Raw genomic sequence first — 26,726 nt, 5'->3', positions numbered from 1 at the left:
GCACACTGGTCAATGTGGGGCCGTCGGCAGGGGGTGGAGAGGGGAGCGGTGGGGTCTGATGGCACACTGGTCGATGTGGGGCCTTCAGCAGGGGGAGCTGGGGCGTCTGATGGCACACTGGTCAATGTGGGGCCGTCAGCAGGGGGGGGGGGGGAGCGGTGGGGTCTGATGGCACACTGGTCGATGTGGGGCCTTCAGCAGGGGGAGCTGGGGGGTCTGATGGCACACTGGTCAATGTGGGGCCGTCGGCAGGGGGTGGAGAGGGGAGGGGAGGGGAGACTGGTGGCACACTGGTCGATGTGGGGCCTTCAGCAGGGGGAGCTGGGGGGTCTGATGGCACACTGGTCAATGTGGGGCCTTCAGCAGGGGGAGCTGGGGCGTCTGATGGCACACTGGTCAATGTGGGGCCTTCAGCAGGGGGAGCTGGGGCATCTGATGGCACACTGGTCGATGTGGGGCCTTCAGCAGGGGGAGCTGGGGCGTCTGATGGCACACTGGTCAATGTGGGGCCGTCAGCAGGGGGTGGAGAGGGGAGCGGTGGGGTCTGATGGCACACTGGTCAATGTGGGGCCGTCGGCAGGGGGTGGAGGGGGGAGGGGAGACTGTTTTTGACGGAAGACAGCAGCATGCTGTCCCGTCACTTGGCAGACAGACTCATGCTCTGAAGTGACTTTCTCAACCAGGCTATATAAAGCCCACCCCTATCGGTTACACAGGGAGGGAAGATAATGCTTCTTCTTCTGCCTCAGTCACGCGGGACTCGAACCCGCTACTTCCTCTGTGCCGCTGTGTCCTCTGTGACCAGCAAAACAAACTGGCCACAGTGTCCACGCTTTCCGACACCTCCACAGCAGTTAATGGCTGATTAGAATCCCTAACATATCATCTTAGTGATCCTTAATGGCTCTGTTCTAGTGTGGACTAATCACACATTAGATCTATTGATCTACTGACAATATTACAGATCTATCGATCTACTGACAATATAACATATCTATTGATCTACTGTCAATATAACAGATCTATCGATCTACTGACAATATAACAGATCTATGAATCTACTGTCAACATAACAGATCTATTGATCTACTGCCAATACAACAGATCTATTGATCTACTGACAATATAACATATCTATTGATCTACTGTCAATATAACAGATCTATCGATCTACTGACAATATAACAGATCTATGAATCTACTGTCAATATAACAGATCTATCAATCTACTGTCAATATAACAGATCTATTGATCTATTGACAATATAACAGATATATCGATCAACTGTCAATATAACAGATCGAATGATCTACTGACAATATATCATATCTATTGATCTACTGACAATATTACAGATCTATCGATCTACTGACAATATAACATATCTATTGATCTACTGTCAATATAACAGATCTATCGATCTACTGACAATATAACAGATCTATGAATCTACTGTCAACATAACAGATCTATTGATCTACTGCCAATACAACAGATCTATTGATCTACTGACAATATAACATATCTATTGATCTACTGTCAATATAACAGATCTATCGATCTACTGACAATATAACAGATCTATGAATCTACTGTCAATATAACAGATCTATCAATCTACTGTCAATATAACAGATCTATTGATCTATTGACAATATAACAGATATATCGATCAACTGTCAATATAACAGATCGAATGATCTACTGACAATATATCATATCTATTGATCTACTGTCAATATAACAGATCTATTGATCTACTGTAAATATAACTGATCTATTGATCTACTGACAATATAACAGATCTATGATCTACTGTCAATATAACTGATCTATCTATCTACTGACAATATAACAGATCTATCGATTAACTGTCAATATATTGAAATCGTGAATTCACTCTACAGTCTTTCAGTATCCAGTAGTTCCCGTTCAGAAACCTGGGAACTGGCCCTAAATGTCTTCCATTCAAGTGTTAAGTGTACAGCGGAGTTGGTTAGCCAGAGATAGACAGAGCCCCACTGCAGCCACCCGCCACCATCAGCAACTTCTGCCCGGGGCCTGGCAACGCGGCTCAAATGCGCGCCTGGAGTAAAATTAAAAGCGGTGTATTTCTGTAGCTTCTGAGAATAGATGGCCAGACTGCCTGGATGCTCCATGTGAGACGATGTTAAATCATTATAGTCTTCAAAGAAGCAGTCTAGACCCAAGTGACCCCTCGTCCATAGTAGTGAGTGGACATGGTGGCTTTTACTGCTACTGAAATACCTGTGATTCTGAAGAGATTCACATAAAATAGATACATAAACACAGCATTTTAGAAGTTTAGTTCTGTCAGAGCCGTAGGTCTTTCTCATATACTATACTTTGCATCTTGCTCTCAGTTGCTCCCATGGTTAGAGAGTAGTTTAAAGCGGACAGTTCTGAATTATGTTACTGAGCAGTTCTGAGTTACTTTACAGAACAACAGCAATAAGTACGTCTGCTTAAAGTGAACACTATGTATACTCAATCCTATGTATACTCAACCCTACACATGTATATTCAACCCTATGTATACTCAACCCTACACTAAGTATACTCAAACCTACACCATGCATACTCAACTCTACATTATGTACTGTATACTCAACTCTACATTATGTATACTCTTACTTTGGGGACTCTTACTCTTACTGACTAGTTTCAAGTTTTGTTTTATTTATCACATATAAGGTACATTATAGTGAAATGCTTGGTTCTGTATGACCCTCCTAAGATTGTGCTTCATAGTATCATACAGTAAAAAAAAAAGTAAAAGAGTAAAACCAAACACTATACAGAATATACAATATACAAAAACTAAAATGTACAAAAAAGAGAGAGAGGTAGTGCAAATTTGTAAGAATAAATAGATGAATCCATGTTCATCCCGCCTCCCTCCCTATCGCCCCTCTAACGCCCCCCCCCCCCCCCCTCACTCTCTCTCTTCCTCTCCAGAGGAACAGCGGCGGCTCGGAGAACCCCAGCGACGTCTTCCGCTTCCAGGTGGAGGAGCGCGTGCAGTGCTGCCAGTCGCGCCGCGTGCGCTACAGCCAGCGGGTGGACTACCTCATGCAGCTTCCCGCGCCCATCGAGGCCGCCACCAACAGAGGTGAGGAAGCCGCCTCCCATCCTCTCCCCGTCGCGCTGGCATCAGACCTGTGGGGAACCAGCAGGGTCAAAGGGCAGGAGGCGTCTAGTAGGCCGCGTAACAGACACGGCACATGATTTTTGAGTGTTATTAATTAGTGTCATCAACCCTTGGGTTGACTTAATAGGGGGCGTGGTTAGATCTTATGACCTATCTCGATGTTTCCTCTCTAGTATCGGTGGCTCTTGAATCTTTGAAATATACGGTTAGTATATATAGTGTAAACACTGGGTTTCGGCGCACAGTGTACAGTACATGTTTAACTCACACCCCGTCTGTCTGTTCCGCCAGAGGAGCTGCTGGCGTACGAGGCCAAGCGGAGGGACGCGGAGGAGAACATGCGGGCCCCTCCGGAGCCGGTGAGAGCCCGGATCCCGTTCACAGCCTGCCTGCAGGCCTTCACGGAGCCGGACAACGTGCCAGACTTCTGGAGCTCCGCGCTGCAGGCCAAGTCAGCGGGAGTCAAGTAAGCAACGTCCTCCTGGTCCCTCCGGCTCCTCCTCTCCATCCAGATGTTTTTACGTCGTGTCAAGCACATACATTCCAAGCTATTCCTGGTTTGAAAGATTTTAATGATGTATTCTAACATTTTAACTGGGGATGTCCGATATTATCGGCCTACCAATATTATCGGCCTACCGATATTGGCATTAAAATGGAAAATATCGCTATCGGTTTTCAATTATTATTATTTATTTATTTTTACATTTATTTAACCTTTATTTACCCAGGCAAGCAAGTAAGAACAAAATCAGTTTTTATTTATTGTCAAAAGTATGCACAATGTTGTGTTAATTCCACGACAAGAGATATGTAATGTTAATTACCTGAAATTATTTCGTTTTGGGGGGGGGGGGGGGGGGGGGGACCCTGCATATATCGGTATCGGAAATTAAGAGTTGGACAATATCGGTATATCAGTATCGGTAAAAAATCCAATATCGAACATCCCTAATTTTAACCTATACAGGGATGTGCATTTTGATAGTCGGCTATCCGCTGTCATTAACCGGATGAAAAGCATTTAGCCGTGTTTTCTTTAAACACAGCGATTTAAAACAGTGGATATTGTGTAAATGCTATGCAGACTGAAATGATAACTGAGTTATAATGACTATAATATACTTAAATGTAATAATAATAGCATAGGGTGAAAAGTGGGTCATAAGTGATGATTGACAGGGATTATGTTTGTATGTTGTATGTTTGAGTCTATACATAGTTCTTTAGGATAATTCTGCTCAGTATGCCTTTTAAAAATCCTTTCCTCTCTCTCTTAATGCTCATCCTTTCCTCTCTTAATGCTCATCCTTACCTCTCTTAATGCTCATCCTTACCTCTCTTAATGCTCATCCTTTCCTCTCTTAATGCTCATCCTTTCCTCTCTTAATGCTCATCCTTTCCTCTCTTAATGCTCATCCTTACCTCTCTTAATGCTCATCCTTTCCTCTCTTAATGCTCATCCTTTCCTCTCTTAATGCTCATCCTTACCTCTCTTAATGCTCATCCTTTCCTCTCTTAATGCTCATCCTTACCTCTCTTAATGCTCATCCTTTCCTCTCTTAATGCTCATCCTTTCCTCTCATCCTTTCCTCTCTTAATGCTCATCCTTTCCTCTCTTAATGCTCATCCTTTCCTCTCTTAATGCTCATCCTTTCCTCTCTTAATGCTCATCCTTTCCTCTCTTAATGCTCATCCTTACCTCTCTTAATGCTCATCCTTACCTCTCTTAATGCTCATCCTTTCCTCTCTTAATGCTCATCCTTTCCTCTCTTAATGCTCATCCTTTCCTCGCTTAATGCTCATCCTTTCCTCTCTTAATGCTCATCCTTTCCTCTCTTAATGCTCATCCTTACCTCTCTTAATGCTCATCCTTTCCTCTCTTAATGCTCATCCTTTCCTCTCATCCTTTCCTCTCTTAATGCTCATCCTTTCCTCTCTTAATGTTCATCCTTTCCTCTCTTAATGTTCATCCTTACCTCTCTTAATGCTCATCCTTTCCTCTCTTAATGCTCATCCTTTCCTCTCTTAATGCTCATCCTTACCTCTCTTAATGCTCATCCTTTCCTCTCTTAATGCTCATCCTTTCCTCTCTTAATGCTCATCCTTTCCTCTCTTAATGCTCATCCTTTCCTTCCCAGGACGTCCCGTTTTGCCACCTTCCCAGAGTACCTGGTGGTGCAGATCAAGAAGTTCACATTTGGGGTCGACTGGGTTCCAAAGAAACTAGGTAAGTTTAAATTGAAGTGTGACTGAAGAGCTTATTATCCCATAACAAACCTGTCAGACTGAATCATTGACCATATTCACACAACGGCCAGGTGGGAACAGGGTCGAAAGAACTCCCAACCTGAGCACGACATGAGAGCAAAATACCTGAGCACGACATGAGAGCAAAATACCTGAGCACGACATGAGAGCAAAATACCTGAGCACGACATGAGAGCAAAATACCTGAGCACGACATGAGAGCAAAATACCTGAGCATGACATGAGAGCAAAATACCTGAGCACGACATGAGAGCAAAATACCTGAGCACGACATGAGAGCAAAATACCTGAGCACGACATGAGAGCAAAATACCTGAGCATGACATGAGAGCAAAATACCTGAGCACGACATGAGAGCAAAATACCTGAGCACGACATGAGAGCAAAATACCTGAGCACGCCATGAGAGCAAAATACCTGAGCATGACATGAGAGCAAAATACCTGAGCATGACATGAGAGCAAAATACCTGAGCATGACATGAGAGCAAAATGGCCGGCGTGTGAATAATGGTAAATTGCAGTAATATTTTCCGGTACATTGTATATGACTCCAGTGCCCCAGTCACAGTAGTACATCATTGGATTTTGGTCATTGTAGCAATATGGTCTGACACAACATAAGCAGAAGTACAAAACACAATTAATTATCTCTTATTAAATCATAAGACGTGGCCACTCATTATTATCACTCATAGTCAGTTCTGTGAATGGCCAGCAGAGGGCACTATCACACTGTGATTCCCAAGCTCCATTGAGAGGCAGAGGTGCAGATGCTCTCACTGTTCTGAATTGACTCTATGGTTTTACCTCAACTATTGCTTCACGTTTGTTGTTTGGACAAACCATTCCCTCTTGTAAGGTGCAGATGAACTATTTCCAACTATTTATTAACTATTAACTATGTATAATGCATCAAAGGAAGACATTGCAGCATCTAAAAATCGTTTTTGTGGAATTACACACCATGAGAACCGATCCATGGACATTAGGCACTGGGTCGCATGGTTGGAGATCTGGCTGCCAATTAGACACAATGTATAAACACTTATTTTGGTAAGAAAGAAACTGCATCTTGAGGCTTAACTGACCAAAGCTTTGGCTTAAAGCAAAGCATCGGGAGGTCATACTTGTGGGTTTCTATCTTGCTACAATATTTTGTAAGGCGACCTCTGCCACATTTTCCCTCACCATATTTAGCGATTTTGTGTGAACCTACAGTACATTCACAAATTTCTCCAGATAGCCTACAGATATCTCCAGATAGCCTACAGACATCTCCAGATAGCCTACAGATATCTCCAGATAGCCTACAGACATCTCCAGATAGCCTACAGATATCTCCAGATAACCTACAGATATCTCCAGATAGCCTACAGATATCTCTAGATAACCTATGATGTCTCCAGATAGCCTACAAATATCTCTAGATAACCTGCAGATATCTCCAGATAGCCTACAAATATATCCAGATATCCTGCAGTGCAGATATCTCCAGATAGCCTGCAGATATCTCCTCAGCACTTGATGAAAAAAAATGTGCTATTGGTGTCTTTTTAGATCTGAGCAAAGCTTTTGATACTGTCAACCACAACATTCTCATCTCTAAACTCAATAGATATGGTGTTCAGGATATTGCCCTCAAGTGGTTTACAAACTACTTAGACAACAGAGAGCAGTTTGTGTCATCCAATGGATGCTCATCTATTAAATCTAGGATCCTCTTCGGGGTTCCACCGGGTTCTATTCTGGGCCCTTTATTATTTTTAATTTACATGAATGATTTGGCTATGTCTTGTAATACTCTACTTCCATTATTATTCACGGATGACACCAATCTCATAGCTACTCATCATGATTTCAAGTCCCTGATTGTATGCGTGAATGAGGAACTAGAAATAGTCTCTAACTGGTTTCAATGTAACAAGCTTACTCTAAATGTAATTTTTTTTACTTCATGGTCTTCTGCAACAAAAATAAGTACTACCCTAAAGAAGAATAAAAAATATGAATGAATGGAAATGAAATTCTCCAAGTGCCATTTACTAAATGTCTAGGAGTTACTATAGATGAAGGGTTGAATTGGCATAACCACATTCAAAGTCAATGATGATGCTTGGAATTTTGAGAAAGGTCTGCCCCATGATACATCCCTCTGCCCATCTAACCTTGTATTATAGCTTTTTATTTCCTTACCTTAACTACTGTAATATATATGTATATGTATACTGTAATGTGGGCTGCAACATATCCATCATATCTTAACAAATTAGTCATAATCCAGAAGAGGTTCCTCAGGATGATTTATCACTCTACCAGATATGAACCATCTGTACCTCTGTTCCGCAAATATTCCCTACTAACAATTGACAAACTAAATACCTTTCAAACATGCTCATTCGTGAGGGCGGCCGGGTAGCGAAGTGGACTAAGCGCCTGTCTACCACCGCAGAGACACTGGTATCGAATCCGGCTGTCAGCGGTACCTCCGGCTTGGTCGGTCGTCATACTGACACAATTGGCAGCGTCAGAGGGTGGGAAGCCGGTGGGTGGTATTCTGGTCGTTGTAAACAGCGACTCCTACAGGTCGGTTAGGGTGCCTGCACAGCGAGGGAGGGAACTGGTGGGGGTAGTGTGATCCTCCCACGTGTTACACTTCACCAATGAGAGTCCTTGCTGTCAGGTGAAAAAGAGGCTGCTGGCTGTCTCCTATGTATCGGAGGAAGCATCTGATAGGCTTCAGGGCTCCCTAGACCGGCAAGTAGGGGGCAAATGCGCGCAACAACCAGGAAGGGGAGGGGGGAATTGGCATAACGACAAAAAAATTGGGATGGAGTAAAATACAGAAAAATAGGAGGAGAAAAAGTGGATAAAAAAATTAAAACATGCTCATTCATATACAAGTTCATTAACACTTTAATCGCCGAAAACACAGAAACTCGTCATTGCCCGCCATGCTCATTCTGCCGAAGACGCCGTAACACGTCTTTGATATCAATATTTCAAAAATCTGTGATCGAAATCAGATTTCTCCTCCGGAGACCTGAGATATACTGCTGATCTCCACTAAACTCTCTAACGGTTCAAGAGCGCCATCTGGTGGCCGATCGGCAGATCGCCCAACAGGAAGTGACGCGCCAAACAGGAAGTGCTCACCCATATTTCGTCCGGGCACTCGCGATCGTTAGCAGGACTCCATCTCGACACACTGGATAATCAATCGCTCGCCCTAACTCAATAAACAACGTTATTTGGACGTATATAGTATTATACAACCTGGAAATGGTTCATCTAGATCAGTGGTGCCCAACCAGTCGATCGCGATCGACAGGTAGATCGCGGGCTGATTTCAAGTAGATCTTGATTAATAAAATGTGATTATATAAAAAAAAAAAAAAAAAAATTTTTTTTTTTGCTAAATCAACTCTTCCTCTCCTTGTTAACTACAACAAGCAATGCTGTTTGTTATTTAAGATGAGGTCGGACTCGGCACTGACAGATTTGTGTTCATTATGCTGCTTTTATAAAGCCTCAAATGACGGCTTACAATATACAATTTTGGCTGGTAGCTCTCGGGCTAGGTGGTAAATAAAAAAGTAGATCTTGGTTCAAAAAAGGTTGGCCACCCCTGATCTAGATCAACATCCCATAATAGAAAACTGTCTACTCCAAGCTGATCGCCCAACGGCCCGAGGAGACTGGGGTAAGTTTCAGCGTTTATTATTACCGTGTTCGATATAAACTGCTCTGATGATCATATGACCCACACTAGATGAATGATATAACGTTGCCCACGGAATTATAAACGACCCCCCGCCCATCCGGTCAACATCAGATCATACGTAGTAACTTCTAGAAGTACCTCCAGTTGAAATTTTTTATCTGGGACCGATCGCTACCAAACTGTATTTGATCATCAATATAATGCATTTGGGGCTATAAATCAAGTTCTGGAGAAAGCTGCAGAAAACGATAAAAACATACTTATACTTTAGACCGTATTTTAGTATGAATATGTGAATGAAAAAGTATAACGTTGCTACACCCTGAACAATAGATATAGGACATTGAATGGGCCATAATAATGTCAATTTAGCAATAGAATTTAAAAAGTTATAGCCCTGCAAAGAAGGGGAACTTCTCCATAGACAAATAGAGCTGGCTAGGGATGGTAAATTATGAATTTAACCATGGCGATCAAAGTGTTAACAAGATAAGATCTTCCTGATACCTTCCATAGTTTCTTAATTTTTTCATCAGAAATTCACTCATATCCAACAAACCATAGTAATAAACTCCACTTACCTTTCTGTCGAACATCTAGCCATCAATACAACATTAGCTTTAGAGGTCCTAAACTCTGGAACACTCTAAGTTCATCATTGAGGTCAACAACCTCCTTATCTATATTTAAAAAACAATTAAAATCTCCTTTAATTTCATCATAAATCATCAACATATTAAGTTACTCCTGTGCATCAGTGTTACATCTACTGTATGGCTGCTTGTTATTTTTCTTCATTATATACTGTGCATATGTTATTTTCCTCTCCTTTGCCTTGTTGTACTTAAAAAAAAAAGTTTTGTCTTGTTATTGACTCGTGTCAATCTTCCATGTTTTCGCTATAGTGTCTGCCTTATGTCTCTGATCTTGTTTTGAGTTTATTTTCTAGACCATGTTTACATGTATTTCGTTCATATATGTTTATGGACAATGGGATGGGAGTGGAACTTTGTACAAAGCCCTTTGGGCTTCGTTCCCTCCTAGCACTGTTTTTGCTAAATGTGCTAAATAAATAAACTAAACTAAACTAAATAGCCTACAGATATCTCCAGATAGCCTACAGATCCCCAGTCCCAAACTCCCTCCATGTGCAGTTTATGCAGATGTGACCTAATCGACGTCATCATCAACATCGTTAGTGATCATGGCTTTGAACTGGGCATAGGTTGGAGGGGTATTGATTTCTAAAGTGCATTGGAGGATGTTCTCTGAGTCAGGAGCATTAACGGAAAAGGCAGAGCTTCCAAGGTCAGAATGTGCTCCAGGAACCGTAAGCACAAGTCATTTGAGTGAATCCGATAGGGTCCAAAGTTACAATCCAGCAACATTGTGATGTATGGTGGTATGTATCTTACCAATAAGGGCTTTGTATATAAACAAATTCCAATGATTACTGTGCCTCTCTGTAAGAGAAGACCAACCGACCTTATCACACAGTGGTATAGACTTCATTTTTATCAATGAATCTTAGAAAATAAAGGTAAGTTCTGGAGGAATAAAAACAATTATTTTGTCGACATATTATTCTTTTTATTCTTTTATTATTTTCCTTCTCCAAATGAATACAATCCTGTAGATTCAGGATCTCTTTTAAAACATGTGCTCATTAAAGGCCAAAGCATAGTTTTGTGAGACACATCATTTAGAATGAGGAATAGACTGGAAGCCTCAGCAGAATGAGACCCGGATGATTGTCGTTCCTAACGCTCCCTCGTCATGCTGTGTGTCTGTACAGACCTGGCCATCGACGTCCCAGACTTCCTGGACCTGAACAGGCTGCGGGCCACAGGGCTACAGGCGGACGAGGAGGAGCTGCCGGACATCTCACCTCCCATCGTACTGTCGGAAGACACCAGAGGTAAACCACAGACCACAGCGATCAGAGTTATGTACTTACAGTAGCTCTCCCACTAAGTAGGACGCAGGTTATCCAGTCCATATGGCATAGAGGGGCGACGGTGGCTCAGGAGGTAGAGGTCTGGTCGTCGGAAGGTTCCCGGTTCAGTTCCCACTCCTACCGGGCAGCGTGTCGATGTTTCCTTGAGCAAGACACTCAACCCCCTAATTGCTCCCGATGAGCAGGTTGGCACCTTGCATGGTTGCCTCCGCCATCGGTGTGTGAATGGGTGAATGTGAGGAACAAAATTGTAAAGCGCTTTGGATAAAAGCACTATATAAATGCACCATTTACCATCATGGAAGTACATAAGGTAGTGGGAAGTAGTATCATGCAATGCTATTTACCAGGGTAGCAGGAAGTATATATACAGTACTTATACACCTGCATATAACCCATAGCTCTGTATGATAGCATGTACAATAATGCTGTATATATCGTATATATATATATATATCTATGACTACCACCATACTGTCTTTACACCTGTATCACTGTACATATTATACTACAACTACATACATCTGATTAGCACTACACTCAGCAGTACTAATTTGTATATTTTGTACCCAGTTTAATCACCTGTACATTGTATATTGCTGTTGCACTTTACTGTTACATTTGCACTCTGGTTGGGTGCCAAACTCCTTTGCCTTGTACTGTACATGTGCAAATCTAATCTAAAGTAGTATCATGCAATACTATTTACCAAGGTAGCACAGCAGGAGGTAGTACCATGTAATACTATTTACTGTGCAGTACCTTTCCTGTCAAGATCGTGATCAGTTTTTTTTTTATTATTAAACTTAGTTATAAACTCCAAAACAGAACGTTTCAAACAAGACTCCAAATGCTCCTTATGTACAAATGGGGACGAGGGGACATTTATGCACATGTACTGGGACTGCCCACCAGTTAAGATATTCTGGAAAGAAGTGACCCAGCAATTATCAAATCTCTTAACTCTGAATATACCTGTACACCCCTCTTTATTACTGCTGAATGATGTTTTTGAGTGTGCAGTACCTACACAGCTAAAGAGATTGGTTTTATCTGGTATCACAGTGGCTAAAAAGCTGATAGCATCACGTTGGTTTCAACCGGAAAAAATGTGCCGGAAGGTCTGGATTCTTACATATCTCGATGTGATTTATCTAGAAATATCTACAGCAAGAATTTTGGGTCTCAATGAATCCAAAATGACAATGTGGTTAGAAGTGGTGGAGAGAATAAAAGCTAGCATATAATGGTAGTGTCTGGTTAGGAGCAAGTGATAATGGATGGATTATCCAATGGGGGGTCCGGGAGGGGGGGGTACGAGCTAGAGCATATGTGTGTAGGGTATTAGATAGCAGGTATTAGGGGTATATGCTGTATAAAACATTTAACTAAATGGTGATCTCATTGGATGTGCACTGTTAAGTAATGCTTGTATATCTTATCTTGTGTTGTCATGTTTGTTTATGTGTTTGTTTAAAAAATAATAAAAAAATTAAATACAAAAAACTCCAAAACAGAACGTTTCTCCACATAGGCTGTGACACAACCTTTGGGAATCCCAACCCGAGCATGACATGATGAGCAAAATAGCAGCCGTGTGGTCCATGGTCCACTCTCACTTAGGAATCGCTTCTGCTTACATCACATGAAGCTGTATTGGTAGCATTTTGAAAGGTCATAGTTGTAGTAAGTAACTTCCAGTACAGCGCGTGGTGCCCAGGGTTAGAGCGGACGCAGAGTTCGATGCCCCCCGCTCTCTCTCCCTAGGCAAATAACAGCCCAGCCAGCTTGTAGCTGTGTTGCCTCTGATCTTGTGCAGGCGGCGTAGGAATTGGAATGATTTGGAACCGGGCCAAACAAAGATAAGAGACAGGGGAGAACGGAGTCATTATCAGCAGCAACACATGGGAATGAATGGGAGATCTGAGCATGGCAATGTAAGAGAGACAGAAATTAAAGAACATTCAATTACAAAATAGAACAAAGGAATATACCGTAATACAACAGAATAGGGAATAAAACATAAAAAAAGAAACAGGCTGATAATAGAGATCTCTACAGGTATTAAAGGTCCAATGAGTGATCCAAGCTTAAAATAAATGGGTGTCCCCATCACCAAAAATGAGAATGGAGACATGTTTTGATTGGCTGAGCTCTTGATACAAGGCCTAACACTAGACAACATGTCTCCAGTCTCTATTTGATTGACTGAGCTCTTGATACAAGGACTAACCAAGCAAAGCAGGTCCTGGATCACAAATTACTTCACATTCTCTACTGTTCACTAGTTTCACCATATTTAACTTACTGCGTTGAAGTCTGGGGAAACAATTATAAATGCTCATTACACCCATTAACACTTTCAGTGCCCAGCAGGGGGCGCACATTTAGTGCTTGAATGCCCACCATCCACTTCAATGTTAGCATTAATATCGCCTAATCTATGTTTTAAATTAAATTTAAATTATGTGTCTAATCTGCCCGTCGCATTATCAATGACTCATTTCCAGTCAACATTGTCGAAGCGGATTGTTTTTTTATCGGTTCATTTCCGTTCTATAGCATTTAGAAAAGCCCTCGTTTTCACGGAAAAATGAAAGATTCCATGATAATCGCCCTGTACTGTAATATTCTAGAACGTTATCATTTTTCGGCTTATTTATGAATCGTTTTCAAATAAACGCTAGATTATCGATAGTATATGTATACGTGTGCACGCTGGTGCCGCGCGCTGAAAATCGATTCTCTCAGTTCCTGATCGCTCTTACAGTCAAACAGCCATATCACATTATAGGGGAAAAGCTTATATCTCCGTGAAAACGGGTCTGATTATCCTAAGACTGGTAAAATAGATTCCTTACCTGAGATCAGATGGTATCCAAATGGATTATTCCAATTCCTGATCGCCATTCCAAAAATCAATCCTTTTATTGATCCCACGCGTATACTGTAAAACACATATTACACGCTGTGCTGAGGGTCCAGAATGAAGCTGATCGGCTCCGGTTACATGCGTGAGAAGTAAAATGTGGATTCCGGAGTTTTTTTTTCTCATCCATTTTCATCGAGTCCAATCCAAAATGGTGCATTACCATCTGGGAGACGATAGGGGGCGCTTTTTTCACAGCTGAGCGCCTGGCGGGGAAGGATTACCAACGGTAGACTCGGTTGATGAAATATGAATTCAGATCGCTAATAAAAAAATATCCGAGAATTCTCGTGATGGGCATTCAACCCGCGGGCTGATATCCCGAGAAATCTCGTGATGGGCATTCAAAGTGTTAACACATTCGGGGCCATTGGGATTAGACAGGGCCCACGCTATACGGCCAGCATTTCAAAACAACCTTTCATTGTGCGTGAGGCTGTTTGTAGAGCTAAATCTATACTTTATATTATTGCTATCGACCATTCTCATTGTCAATTGACACTATAAACCGTCCCTTCAATATGGCTTAAATAAATAATTTTTTCATCAATACGTTCCCATTTTATAGCGTCTTGAATATGAACGTTATAGCAGAATGTTCTGGGGTATTTTCTGTAACGCAAGATATAGGGTGCTAAGCTAATAACGTTAAATCGAATGGCGTTTCGGCTATAGACAAGCTAGAGTTGTCGGTATCATGGTCCACCATGAATGCATGAAAAAGGGGGGGGGGGGGGGTGGGCGACGTCGTTTCTGATTATTGATTACCAATAACGGCATTAGCCTCAGTAGCCTCATTCGCTGACCGGGTGGATGGCTATCAAAGCAAGGCCCGACCAAGCTGAAATTTACGTCAAATCTCTCTTACCTGTGGCCGGTTGGACTGCAAAAAGGATTTCCCAGTTATTGATCGACATCTGGTAGATCCATATGGCCATTGGCTGATGCTATATTCCTTTACTGCACACTGAATTCAGCGTCCCAAAAACGATTCGAGGCAATCGGCTACACGCATAGCTTTAGGCAGAAAAGTCCATTCAGGAAAAAAAAGAAAAAAACACCGGTCTGTAACAGGGAACACTGCATTATCGAGACAGCGCCCCTACGAGGATCTGGCCGGTAATGCACTTTTCTGAATTCCAAGAGTAGGGTAAATCTGCAGTGCCGCTCGGTGACATTGAGTAGGATATTTCAATGGAATAAAAGCCAAAACAACCTTGCCACGTATATATACGTGGTTGGCCCTTTAACACATTAACTGCCACAGAGTTTGATCATCTTATACCATTCTCTGCCAGCACTGTACGTCTATGGAGATGTTCACCTTCTTTGCAGGGCTATAACTTTTTAAATTGTATTGCTAAATTGACATTACTATGGCCCATTCAACATCGATTATCTATCGTTCAGGATGTAGGAACGTTTAACTTTTTCATTCACACATTCATACGAAAATACCGTCTAGAATATAAATATGTTTTTATCGTTTTCTGCAGTAATTCCTAGAACGTGAGATATAGGCATAAATGCATATATAGATTATCAAATGCCGTTTGATACCGATCCACGCTATATTAAAAATGTCAACTGTACATGGTCCTAAACGTTATGACTGATCATGCGCGGGTGAACGGGGGGGGGGGGGGGGGGGGGGGGGGTCATTTATAATTCCGTGATCGTCGTTAAATGCTTTATGGAGTATGGGTGATATATAATTCAGAGCAGTTTGTATGGATAATAATAAACACTCACGCTGAAAATTACATCAGCCTCCTCTTACCGTTGGGCGATGAGTCTGGAGCAAAAAGATCCCAGTTATTTGATGGGGATCGAGTAGATCCATTTCCGGTTTGTATAATACTAATACACGCCCAAATCATGTCGATTATTGAGTTATGGCAGCGATCCATATCCACGGTGTGTGGCTAGAGTCCCGCGATGATATGCGAGTGGCCGGATGGATTTAGGAGACGCACCGATATCCAACCGGCCATTTCCGGTTTGGCAACTCGCCGATCATCCACCAGGGGGCAGTATTGAAGCGTTGCAGAGTTGTGCCGAGTCCCACTGCATCAGACAAGGCTCCGTGAGGGAAATATGAATACCATGGCGAAAATATGAAATATGATCACAATAACATCGTACGCCGTGATCTGGCAGAATTAGCATGAACTTGAAACACGTCGTACAGCGTGATTGGCGCAGGATGTGTTAAGCATGGCGCCGAAACATGTATATATATACGTGGTTGGCCCCGAATGTGTTAACCATCCTACAGAAAAGAGATGTGTGCATCATTCACAAGGTTGGATATCTAGAACATACTGTACTCGTTCACTTTTCTTACAGTCAAAATTATTAAAATGTACTGATATTGTAATGTATCAAACTGCACAAATAATGTACAAAGCAAAAAATAATAAACTCCCAGGAAATATTCAAAGATTGTTCAACGTGCAAGATGGGGGTTACAATTTAAGGGGATCATTTAATTTCAAAAGATACAGTTTTCAAACGGCCATGAAGAGTCTTTGTATTTCAATTTGCGGAGTAAAATTATGGAACGGTCTGATTGTGGAGTTAAAGCAATGTCAAAACATAAAACAGTTTAAAATAAAATAAAGTAAAATGGTTTTCCAGAGGTACAGATATGAAGAAGGGGTTTGATAATTGGAAGTATGTATGTGTATGTATGTATATATAAATGTATATATGTGCATATGTAGGTATATAGTTGTATATATGTATAAATAATTGCTAGAGGAACTATACAGGGTAACATACACATTTGTTACACACAATTTTTTTTTTTTTATATACATTTATTATTTGAACGGCTTAATGCTATATATGTACTTGATGTTTGTTTGTTATGTTGCATATATGAAATAAACTTCAATCAATCAATCAATCAATCAATCAATCAATCAATCAATCAATCAATCAATCAATCAATCAATCAACACTAGACATGTCTCCAGTCTATATTTGATTGGCTGAGCTCTTGATACAAGGCCTAACACTAGACAACATGTCTCCAGTCTCTATTTGATTGGCTGAGCATGGGTAAATATAGGTTTTGGCTGCAAAATGTTTGTTTACATTGGTGATGTTTGTAAACACTAGAATAAATCAGATCTATATTTTGATTTACAATGGGTTAAGGAACTTTCAAATAGCATATTTTCCATCTAGAGGTAAAATTAAATAGAGAAGGTCGATATGGATTAGATATTTGTTATAGACCTAAATGATCTGTGATCTAGTATTTAGTATTGGAGCGTTTGCTTAGGCCTACCTGGAGGGCCAGATGGCCAGATGGCCTGAGTTTTCACCTTAGGGAATTATTCAATTACAGATTCCATTTGGATAGGTGAGCTCAAACACTGAAGGAACATTGTCCCCTTAACAGTCTGGCTGAGGCTTAATGACTATAACGATTAGATGAGGTCTCGATGCGATACATTTCCCTGGGCTGATTGTAACTGATGCCACTGAGAGCACCAGTGCATTTGGAGCAACCCTTGTATTGATGATACCTTTCTATGCATATTGTTGCCCAGAGATGAAGCTGATTGGTTGGTGATGACCTCAGTATCTTGTACCACGGTGCTGAGTGCTATCCTCTGCTTTCTCTTAAGCTCATGAGAATGAGACTAGCTCTCTCTCTCTCTCTCTCTCTCTCTCTCTCTCTCTCTCTCTCTCTCTCTCTCTCTCTCTCTCTCTCTCTCTCTCTCTCTCTCTCTCTCTCTCTCTCTCTCTCTCTCTCTCTCTCTCGTAATCCCTATTCAAGAAATTCAGTGCACTCCTTCAACAACCAGTGCAATGTTGTTAATTCAGGCAGAAACAGCCTATTGTGGAACGTTAATGTTATACGTGTACCGAAGGTTATCCTATAATAACCCTAGTTATGTGAATACCATCTGAGCGCTCCGCTCTGCTTATGGGATATTCGTCATTCGTGCGCCTAGTGTGCGCGCGTTGAAAAAATGTCTACTCTGCACCTAACATCCATCGTGGCCACGCCCGCCCCGTGTTTCCACGAGTGGAGTGTGCCCTGCCTCTTCATAACGTCTGTAATATTTCACTGTTTGACGGTGCATATGAGCTAGCCTTCACGCGTGAAAAAACGAGGAAGGAAGTGGGGGTGGCCCCGCCCTGTGTTTTATGGGGGGGGGGGGGGGGGGGTGTGCAGAGGATGGGTGTAAGGTGCAGAGTAGAAGCTTTTTTAACGTGTGCACACTAGGCGCACGAATGACGAATATCCCATAAGCAGAGCGGAATGCTCAGATGGTGATGAAACATAACTTTTTCAGCTGTATCGTTTGGTTTGTTATAACTTTATATTGTTTTAGTGCACCCTCTCTGAGCACAGCCAACTCTCATTATGTTGAGATGTCAAGTTCATAATACACAAAGCTGTACTAGCAGTCGTCAATGTTACATGAAGCTTTAAAATGTAAACAAGTTCATGATTCTAGTGTGATTGGTTGCTATGGGAGATTGACATTGACAACTGTCCTACTATAGTGGATAGATACATTGTCGCATTTACTGTGGATGTTTTTGAAACACTAATTAACCAAATTGTAGCAAACTAGTTTCCTTGCTCGTTTGTGGACTAGCTAGCTGATATCCTAAAAATGGTTCTAACATTTTTGGGCAATTTTACATCAACATACCTTCTGTTAAAAATGTTATTGAGAACATGTTTTCATTGTACTGGGGTGTTTAATATTTTTGCAGGCCCTGGTAACACCATGTTCAGTACGGTCTGAAGAATACGCTCTGTGGACACTCACTGTGCCTCACACTCTGATAGAAACACAGGCCTGGCTACCTCTCAGGACAGGGAACTTAACTGAATTCAGTGGACACCAGCAGTTGGGAAATAAATGCTGTGGTTTCTTAATATTTTAGCAGACACAGCACGTGGTGTTCTGGGCACGGCACACTGCTGTGTGTGGAAGGATGCAGTGTTCCACTGCTGCTGCCACCTGCTTAGGGCTCTCGTACAGTATGCACTACCTGTCCCTCACACTGCTGAAGCCATAGATATATATATAAACACTAGATGGCTCAAGGCGGCGTCTCCCGCGTAGTTCACCGGCGGCCATCTTGCTTGAGTGGACTACTGCTTTAAGGTGATGATCTGCACAAACAAAAATACTCTTAGCTTGCTGAAATCTTGACGGATTTACAAACGGTTTGGTTTATTACAAACGTTATTAATGTGGCTATGATTCCTGCTTGGAAGATTTTTTTTTTAACAATTTTTTACAATTTTCATATGAAAGTCCATTATAAGTATGCAGTATTATAACTACATCTCTGACGTTTTTAAACAAACTAAACGGTTGAAAATTGAGCAAGCTATGGTTATTTCAATAGTACATGCACCATAGACATGCATGTTATGAGTGGGCCAGCTCCACCCACGCAAGATGGCCTCCGTAGACTCGGACTGTTTGGTGTGAGCACAGCGATCATGACCACATTTTATAAAGCTGTCCTAGAAAGCCTGCTGGCAGCGTGTTTGGTACACGACTACACTCACAGTACAGTGCAAGTCGAAACTTGAAAGGCTAGTGAAAGCAGCGATGAAGGTGACCGGAAACACCCAAGTATCCATCACACCAATCTATCTTTGAGAAAGTAGTGGTCAGCCAGGCACAGAGAATCTTACAGGACCTTTCTCATCTTCTATATCCTGACTATGAAGTTCTTCCCTCAGGGAGACGGTTTAAATAAATGTTTAAATATATTATTTAAATGTATTCATTATCTGGCCATCCTCAGTCAATTTGATCAAACTCCTCTGACCTCGTCTGGTCTTTCGAAAGACCCAAGAGACGGGACAGTAATATATATATATTTGTGGAAAAGGCTCGCTATTGTCTAGTAATATTACACTCTTATACTAAACATGTAAAGGTACCGATTGATTTAACGTGAATACAGGTAGTACCGATCGGTACCCTTAAATGGTAAATGGTGCATTTATAAATTTTATATATATTTTTGTTCCTCACATTCACCCATTCACTCACACACCGATGGTGGAGGCAACCATGCAAGGTGCCAACCTGCTCATTGGGAGCATTTAGGGGTTAAGTGTCTTGCTCAAGGACACTTTGACGCGTTTGCCCGGGAGGAGTGGGAATCGAACCGGGAACCTTCCGGCTACTAGACAACTGCTCTACCTCCTGAGCCACTGTCGCCCCCTTTAAAGTACAGAGTTTGGTACCCAATCTCCTCAGAAGGTTCTGTAGTTGTGTGCCTGTCAACTGGTCTCATTGTTGCTGCCGTCTGAAAAATCCTTACTACTTCTGTCTCCTCTCTCCACAGATAACTCCATGAGCTCAACAGACAGTGAGTATTGAGTTTATCTTTCCCCTCCTCCTGTACCGTGTATAGAAATACCCAAACCTATTTATATTAATTAGCATGTCGTGGAAAGATAAAAAGGACAAGATATATCTGGAGCTCCAGGTGGTGATGACAGGTAGTCTGACGGTGCAGCATGTAGCTACAGCAGGTGCTGGCCCGCCTACTTCCAAAACACTAAACTTTACTTTTTACCGGAGTAGCGCTGTAGTTTCGGCGAGGCTCACGATCCCTCTTGTTTGATAAATCACCTCCCCCCCCCAAATTAAGAAGCCTCCCAGAGGCCTTCCTCCTTCCCTCCCTCCTAATGAGAGACCTATTTTGCTACCTGGCGACATTGATTCAGCTACTGTATGCGTTAGTTACTGTTGTTGTTTTGTCCCCCCACACAGCTCCAGAAATAGACGAGGCAGCAGTAATGCAGCTGGCGGAGATGGGGTTCCCACTGGAGGCCTGCCGGAAGGCTGTTTACTACACGGGGAACATGGGGCCTGAGATGGCCTTCAACTGGGTCATAGCCCACATGGAGGAGCCTGGTGAGGCCCACACACTGCATGTATGAAGCCTGGTGAGGCCCACACACTGCATGTATGAAGCCTGGTGAGGCCCACACACTGCATGTATGAAGCCTGGTGAGGCCCACACACTGCATGTATGAAGCCTGGCGAGGCCCACACACTGCATGAAGCCTGGCGAGGCCCACACACTGCATGAAGCCTGGTGAGGCCCACACACTGCATGTATGAAGCCTGGTGAGGCCCACACACTGCATGTATGAAGCCTGGTGAGGCCCACACACTGCATGTATGAAGCCTGGTGAGGCCCACACACTGCATGAAGCCTGGTGAGGCCCACACACTGCATGTATGAAGCCTGGTGAGGCCCACACACTGCATGTATGAAGCCTGGTGAGGCCCACACACTGCATGTATGAAGCCTGGTGAGGCCCACACACTGCATGTATGAAGCCTGGTGAGGCCCACACACTGCATGTATGAAGCCTGGCGAGGCCCACCCACTGCATGAAGCCTGGCGAGGCCCACACACTGCATGAAGCCTGGCGAGGCCCACACACTGCATGAAGCCTGGTGAGGCCCACACACTGCATGAAGCCTGGTGAGGCCCACACACTGCATGAAGCCTGGTGAGGCCCACACACTGCATGAAGCCTGGTGAGGCCCACACACTGCATGACGCCTGGTGAGGCCCACACACTGCATGAAGCCTGGTGAGGCCCACACACTGCATGAAGCCTGGTGAGGCCCACACACTGCATGAAGCCTGGTGAGGCCCACACACTGCATGTATGAAGCCTGGTGAGGCCCACACACTGCATGTATGAAGCCTGGCGAGGCCCACACACTGCATGTATGAAGCCTGGTGAGGCCCACACACGGCATGTATGAAGCCTGGTGAGGCCCACACACTGCATGTATGAAGCCTGGTGAGGCCCACACACTGCATGTATGAAGCCTGGTGAGGCCCACACACGGCATGTATGAAGCCTGGTGAGGCCCACACACTGCATGTATGAAGCCTGGTGAGGCCCACACACTGCATGAAGCCTGGTGAGGCCCACACACTGCATGAAGCCTGGTGAGGCCCACACACTGCATGTATGAAGCCTGGCGAGGCCCACACACTGCATGTATGAAGCCTGGTGAGGCCCACACACTGCATGTATGAAGCCTGGTGAGGCCCACACACTGCATGTATGAAGCCTGGTGAGGCCCACACACTGCATGTATGAAGCCTGGTGAGGCCCACACACTGCATGTATGAAGCCTGGTGAGGCCCACACACTGCATGAAGCCTGGCGAGGCCCACACACTGCATGTATGAAGCCTGGTGAGGCCCACACACTGCATGTATGAAGCCTGGTGAGGCCCACACACTGCATGAAGCCTGGCGAGGCCCACACACTGCATGTATGAAGCCTGGTGAGGCCCACACACTGCATGTATGAAGCCTGGTGAGGCCCACACACTGCATGTATGAAGCCTGGTGAGGCCCACACACTGTATGAAGCCTGGTGAGGCCCACACACTGCATGTATGAAGCCTGGTGAGGCCCACACACTGCATGTATGAAGCCTGGTGAGGCCCACACACGGCATGTATGAAGCCTGGTGAGGCCCACACACGGCATGTATGAAGCCTGGTGAGGCCCACACACTGCATGTATGAAGCCTGGTGAGGCCCACACACTGCATGTATGAAGCCTGGTGAGGCCCACACACTGCATGTATGAAGCCTGGTGAGGCCCACACACTGCATGTATGAAGCCTGGTGAGGCCCACACACTGCATGTATGAAGCCTGGTGAGGCCCACACACTGCATGTATGAAGCCTGGCGAGGCCAGTGGCGGCTGGTGAAAGATATTCTAGGTGGGGCGGTGCCATATTCAATCGGTTTCAGTAACTACAGTATATAACCAGACCTGCAAACTGATAAAAAACATTTGACATGTTTGGAAACCAAACCCTGTGGGGGTTTGTGGGCATTGTCCCCCAGAAGAAAATCGTTGTGATTTTAACATGTAAATGAAGCACTCGGAGAAGAAAATAAAGGGAAAAGACAACCCGTATCCGGGTCTGACAGCGCTACAATTAAATTTTCATATCATAACGCAGAGGCTGAGACTGCTGGTAGTCCTTTTTTCCATCGCTTTGGTCTCCTGAGGCTTGCTGAGTCTAATGTACACCAAAATGCATCAATTATGTATCAAGTTGTCAACAACATGAATCACAGACTGTCTGAGTTTGTCCCAGTCTGCCGTCCAATGCACATCCACACAACACAAGAAATAGGCATCTTATCTTTGGCAAGAGGAGAAAACTCAAATGTGCCAGAGTCTGAGCATAGCATGCAGGGGCCCGCAGATCTGGAACCAGCTCGTCGAGAGTCTGAAACTGTCAAAATCCATCACAGCCGTCAAAAAAAATCACTGACAGAGGAACTGCTCAAATCATATCTCTAAATAGAATCCATACTTAGGTATATTAATTGTCTGTATTTATGTATCTATGTTGTATGTTTGTTAGTAGGTAGGTGTGCAAGCCTACCCACGTTGTATGTTTTAGTTTGTTTATATTTTGTTTATATTTGTGATCAGGCTCCCTCCAAAAGCTTTAAATAGCTTCTTGGGAGACCTGGCACACGCACACAATCTCCACGATGATGTTTTCACATGAAGATATGTATATGTAATATATTGTGTGTGTGTGTGTGTGAATAAATTCATTAATTCAAAACATCGTACGAATTGGAAGAGCCGTTGCGCGCCGCGCTAACCCTTCGAGACGCTTTGTGGCCCGGGCTTGAACTTCCCATAAATGTGTCTCCATAAATCCATTTAGATCCAGCTCTGAATGTATCTTGTGATTATTATACATTTTCGACGACGACAACAAGTCACGCGCTCACCCTAGTGTGACTTACGTATGGCGAAAGCACGTAAGGGCTTGCACTAAAACAACCCATAGAAATGCATTGGAGGTCGTGGTGTAAAAAAAATTATTATAAAATGCCAACACATGAATGAACGAGAGGTTTGAGGGGCGATCAGCAGCCAGAGAGAAGTCGCCCATGGAGAGTCAGACAGTGATTCTGAGATTCATTCCGGAACAAAATTAGATGCTGTGGCTGATTGGACTATGATATTCAGAGGCAGGATTTAAAAAAATTTCTATTATATTTATCATACATCATCATTGTTTTGTAAAAAATTTATGTAAAAAAAGATATAAATAAAATCGCCTGTGGCAGGGAGGGCGACGCACAAATCGCCATAATCAGTCAGCCGCCCCTGTATCATCATCAAACTTTATTTATTCTCGAAATTACAATTGAGGTTACCCTCATTTTCAATGTCGTCGAGACTTTACAGACATTTCAATGCACACATTTCTACATTATAACAATAATAAATATTAATAAATATCGATATAGTACTCTTCACACATGGACCGCAGTCCAGAGTGCACCACAGCAATTAGTATAAAATTAACATAGGCATAAAATCAGCACACATATTGACGAAATAAAAGAAACGAAATAAAAGATAAGCAAGAAAGCATAAATTGCAGACATAACAATAGGTATAAAAGACAATAAAAGTAGTGCAATGTAAACGTGCAGACTTAAGAATAGGCATAAAATGTCGCGTTGTACAATAGTACAATGTATGAGGACAGAGGAGCTGTGAGGCTGAACACTGAGGAGCTGTGAGGCTGAACACTGAGGAGCTGTGAGACTGAACACTGAGAAGCTGTGAGACTGAACACTGAGGAGCTGTGAGACTGAACACTGAGGAGCTGTGAGGCTGAACACTGAGAAGCTGTGAGACTGAACACTGAGGAGCTGTGAGGCTGAACACTGAGGAGCTGTGAGGCTGAACACTGAGGAGCTGTGAGGCTGAACACTGAGAAGCTGTGAGACTGAACACTGAGGAGCTGTGAGGCTGAACACTGAGGAGCTGTGAGGCTGAACACTGAGGAGCTGTGAGGCTGAACACTGAGGAGCTGTGAGGCTGAACACTGAGGAGCTGTGAGACTGAACACTGAGGAGCTGTGAGACTGAACACTGAGGAGCTGTGAGGCTGAACACTGAGGAGCTGTGAGGCTGAACACTGAGGAGCTGTGAGGCTGAACACTGAGGAGCTGTGAGGCTGAACACTGAGGAGCTGTGAGACTGAACACTGAGGAGCTGTGAGGCTGAACACTGAGGAGCTGTGAGGCTGAACACTGAGGAGCTGTGAGACACTGAGGAGCTGTGAGACTGAACACTGAGGAGCTGTGAGACACTGAGGAGCTGTGAGACTGAACACTGAGGAGCTGTGAGACACTGAGGAGCTGTGAGACTGAGGAGCTGTGAGACTGAACACTGAGGAGCTGTGAGGCTGAACACTGAGGAGCTGTGAGGCTGAACACTGAGGAGCTGTGAGGCTGAACACTGAGGAGCTGTGAGACACTGAGGAGCTGTGAGACTGAACACTGAGGAGCTGTGAGACACTGAGGAGCTGTGAGACTGAACACTGAGGAGCTGTGAGACACTGATGAGCTGTGAGACTGAGGAGCTGTGAGACACTGAGGAGCTGTGAGACTGAGGAGCTGTGAGACTGAACACTGAGGAGCTGTGAGACACTGAGGAGCTGTGAGACACTGAGGAGCTGTGAGGCTGAACATTGAGGAGCTGTGAGACTGAGGAGCTGTGACACACTCACACACTCACTCACTCACTCACTCACTCACTCACTCACTCACTCACTCACTCACTCACTCACTCACTCACTCACTCACTCACTCACTCACTCACTCACTCACTCACCACACACCACACACCACACACCACACACACACTCACACACACGCACTCATGTACACATTCACACACTCACTCACTCACTCACTCACTCACTCACTCACTCACTCACTCACTCACTCACTCACTCACTCACTCACTCACTCACTCACTCACTCACTCACTCACTCACACACACACACACACACACACACACACACACACACACACACACACACACACACACACACACACACACACACACACACACACACACACACACACACACACACACACACACACACACACACACACACACACACACACACACACATAGCTGTGTGAAAATCTGATTATGATTATAGCTGCATATGAGATGTGTTTCCTGTGTATCCAGATTGATAATTATTTACCGCACAAGAGCATGTGCCGGTATGCAAGGTGTTACATGTGTGTGTGTGTGTGTGTGTGTGTGTGTGTGTGTGCGCGCACATACAACTGACAGCATTTGCAAGTGGTCGTGTAAGCTGTGCACGTGGCTCTGTATGTGTCTATGTGCATATAAGCCCAGTGTTTACCAGAACAGCTTGTGTGTGCGTGTGAGTGCGCGTACCGTGTGTGTGAGTGCGTGTACCGTGTGTGTGTGTGCGTGTGAGTGTGCGTACCGTGTGTGTGTGTGTGTGTATCTCAGAGCGTCGTCTCTCCTAGCAGTAGCCTCCGTGGCAGCGTGTGTCACCCCGAGGCAGGGACCCCGAGGCAGGGAGGCTGGCATGTCACCCCGAGGCAGCGTGTGTCAGTTTATCCCCACTCTTCTCCCTGTTCACAGACACATGTGTGTCAGACAGTACGTTCATCAACTGTGTATGTTCCCGCTCACTACCACACCACAGAAGGTTAACCCTTTCACTACCACACCACAGAAGGTTAACCCTTTCACTACCACACTACAGAAGATTAACCTTTCACTACCACACTACAAATAATA

The 26,726-nt window shown here is 43.8% G+C and overlaps 1 protein-coding gene across 2 annotated transcripts in view; it reads left to right on the top strand.

The window, feature by feature from the left end:
• The window catches only part of usp13 (ubiquitin specific peptidase 13), an 85,647-nt gene that overhangs the window by 38,435 nt on the left and 20,486 nt on the right, over positions 1 to 26,726 (top strand). Inside the window, exons 12-17 of one of the 2 annotated variants that reach the window (XM_084307832.1) lie at positions 2,981 to 3,134; positions 3,465 to 3,639; positions 5,315 to 5,403; positions 10,963 to 11,085; positions 20,402 to 20,425; positions 20,833 to 20,976. In XM_084307832.1, coding sequence (XP_084163958.1) covers positions 2,981 to 3,134; positions 3,465 to 3,639; positions 5,315 to 5,403; positions 10,963 to 11,085; positions 20,402 to 20,425; positions 20,833 to 20,976 — 709 coding nt within the window. Of the gene's footprint in view, positions 1 to 2,980; positions 3,135 to 3,464; positions 3,640 to 5,314; positions 5,404 to 10,962; positions 11,086 to 20,401; positions 20,426 to 20,802; positions 20,977 to 26,726 lie in introns of both variants that reach the window. The other variant, XM_084307831.1, reaches the window with a different exon arrangement.

The sequence above is a fragment of the Notolepis coatsorum genome (genome assembly GCF_963971535.1).
Source record: "Notolepis coatsorum genome assembly, chromosome: 2".
Lineage (NCBI taxonomy): Eukaryota > Metazoa > Chordata > Actinopteri > Aulopiformes > Paralepididae > Notolepis > Notolepis coatsorum.
Note: the sequence above shows the minus strand (reverse complement) of the source record. Positions and strands in the feature narration are given on the sequence as shown.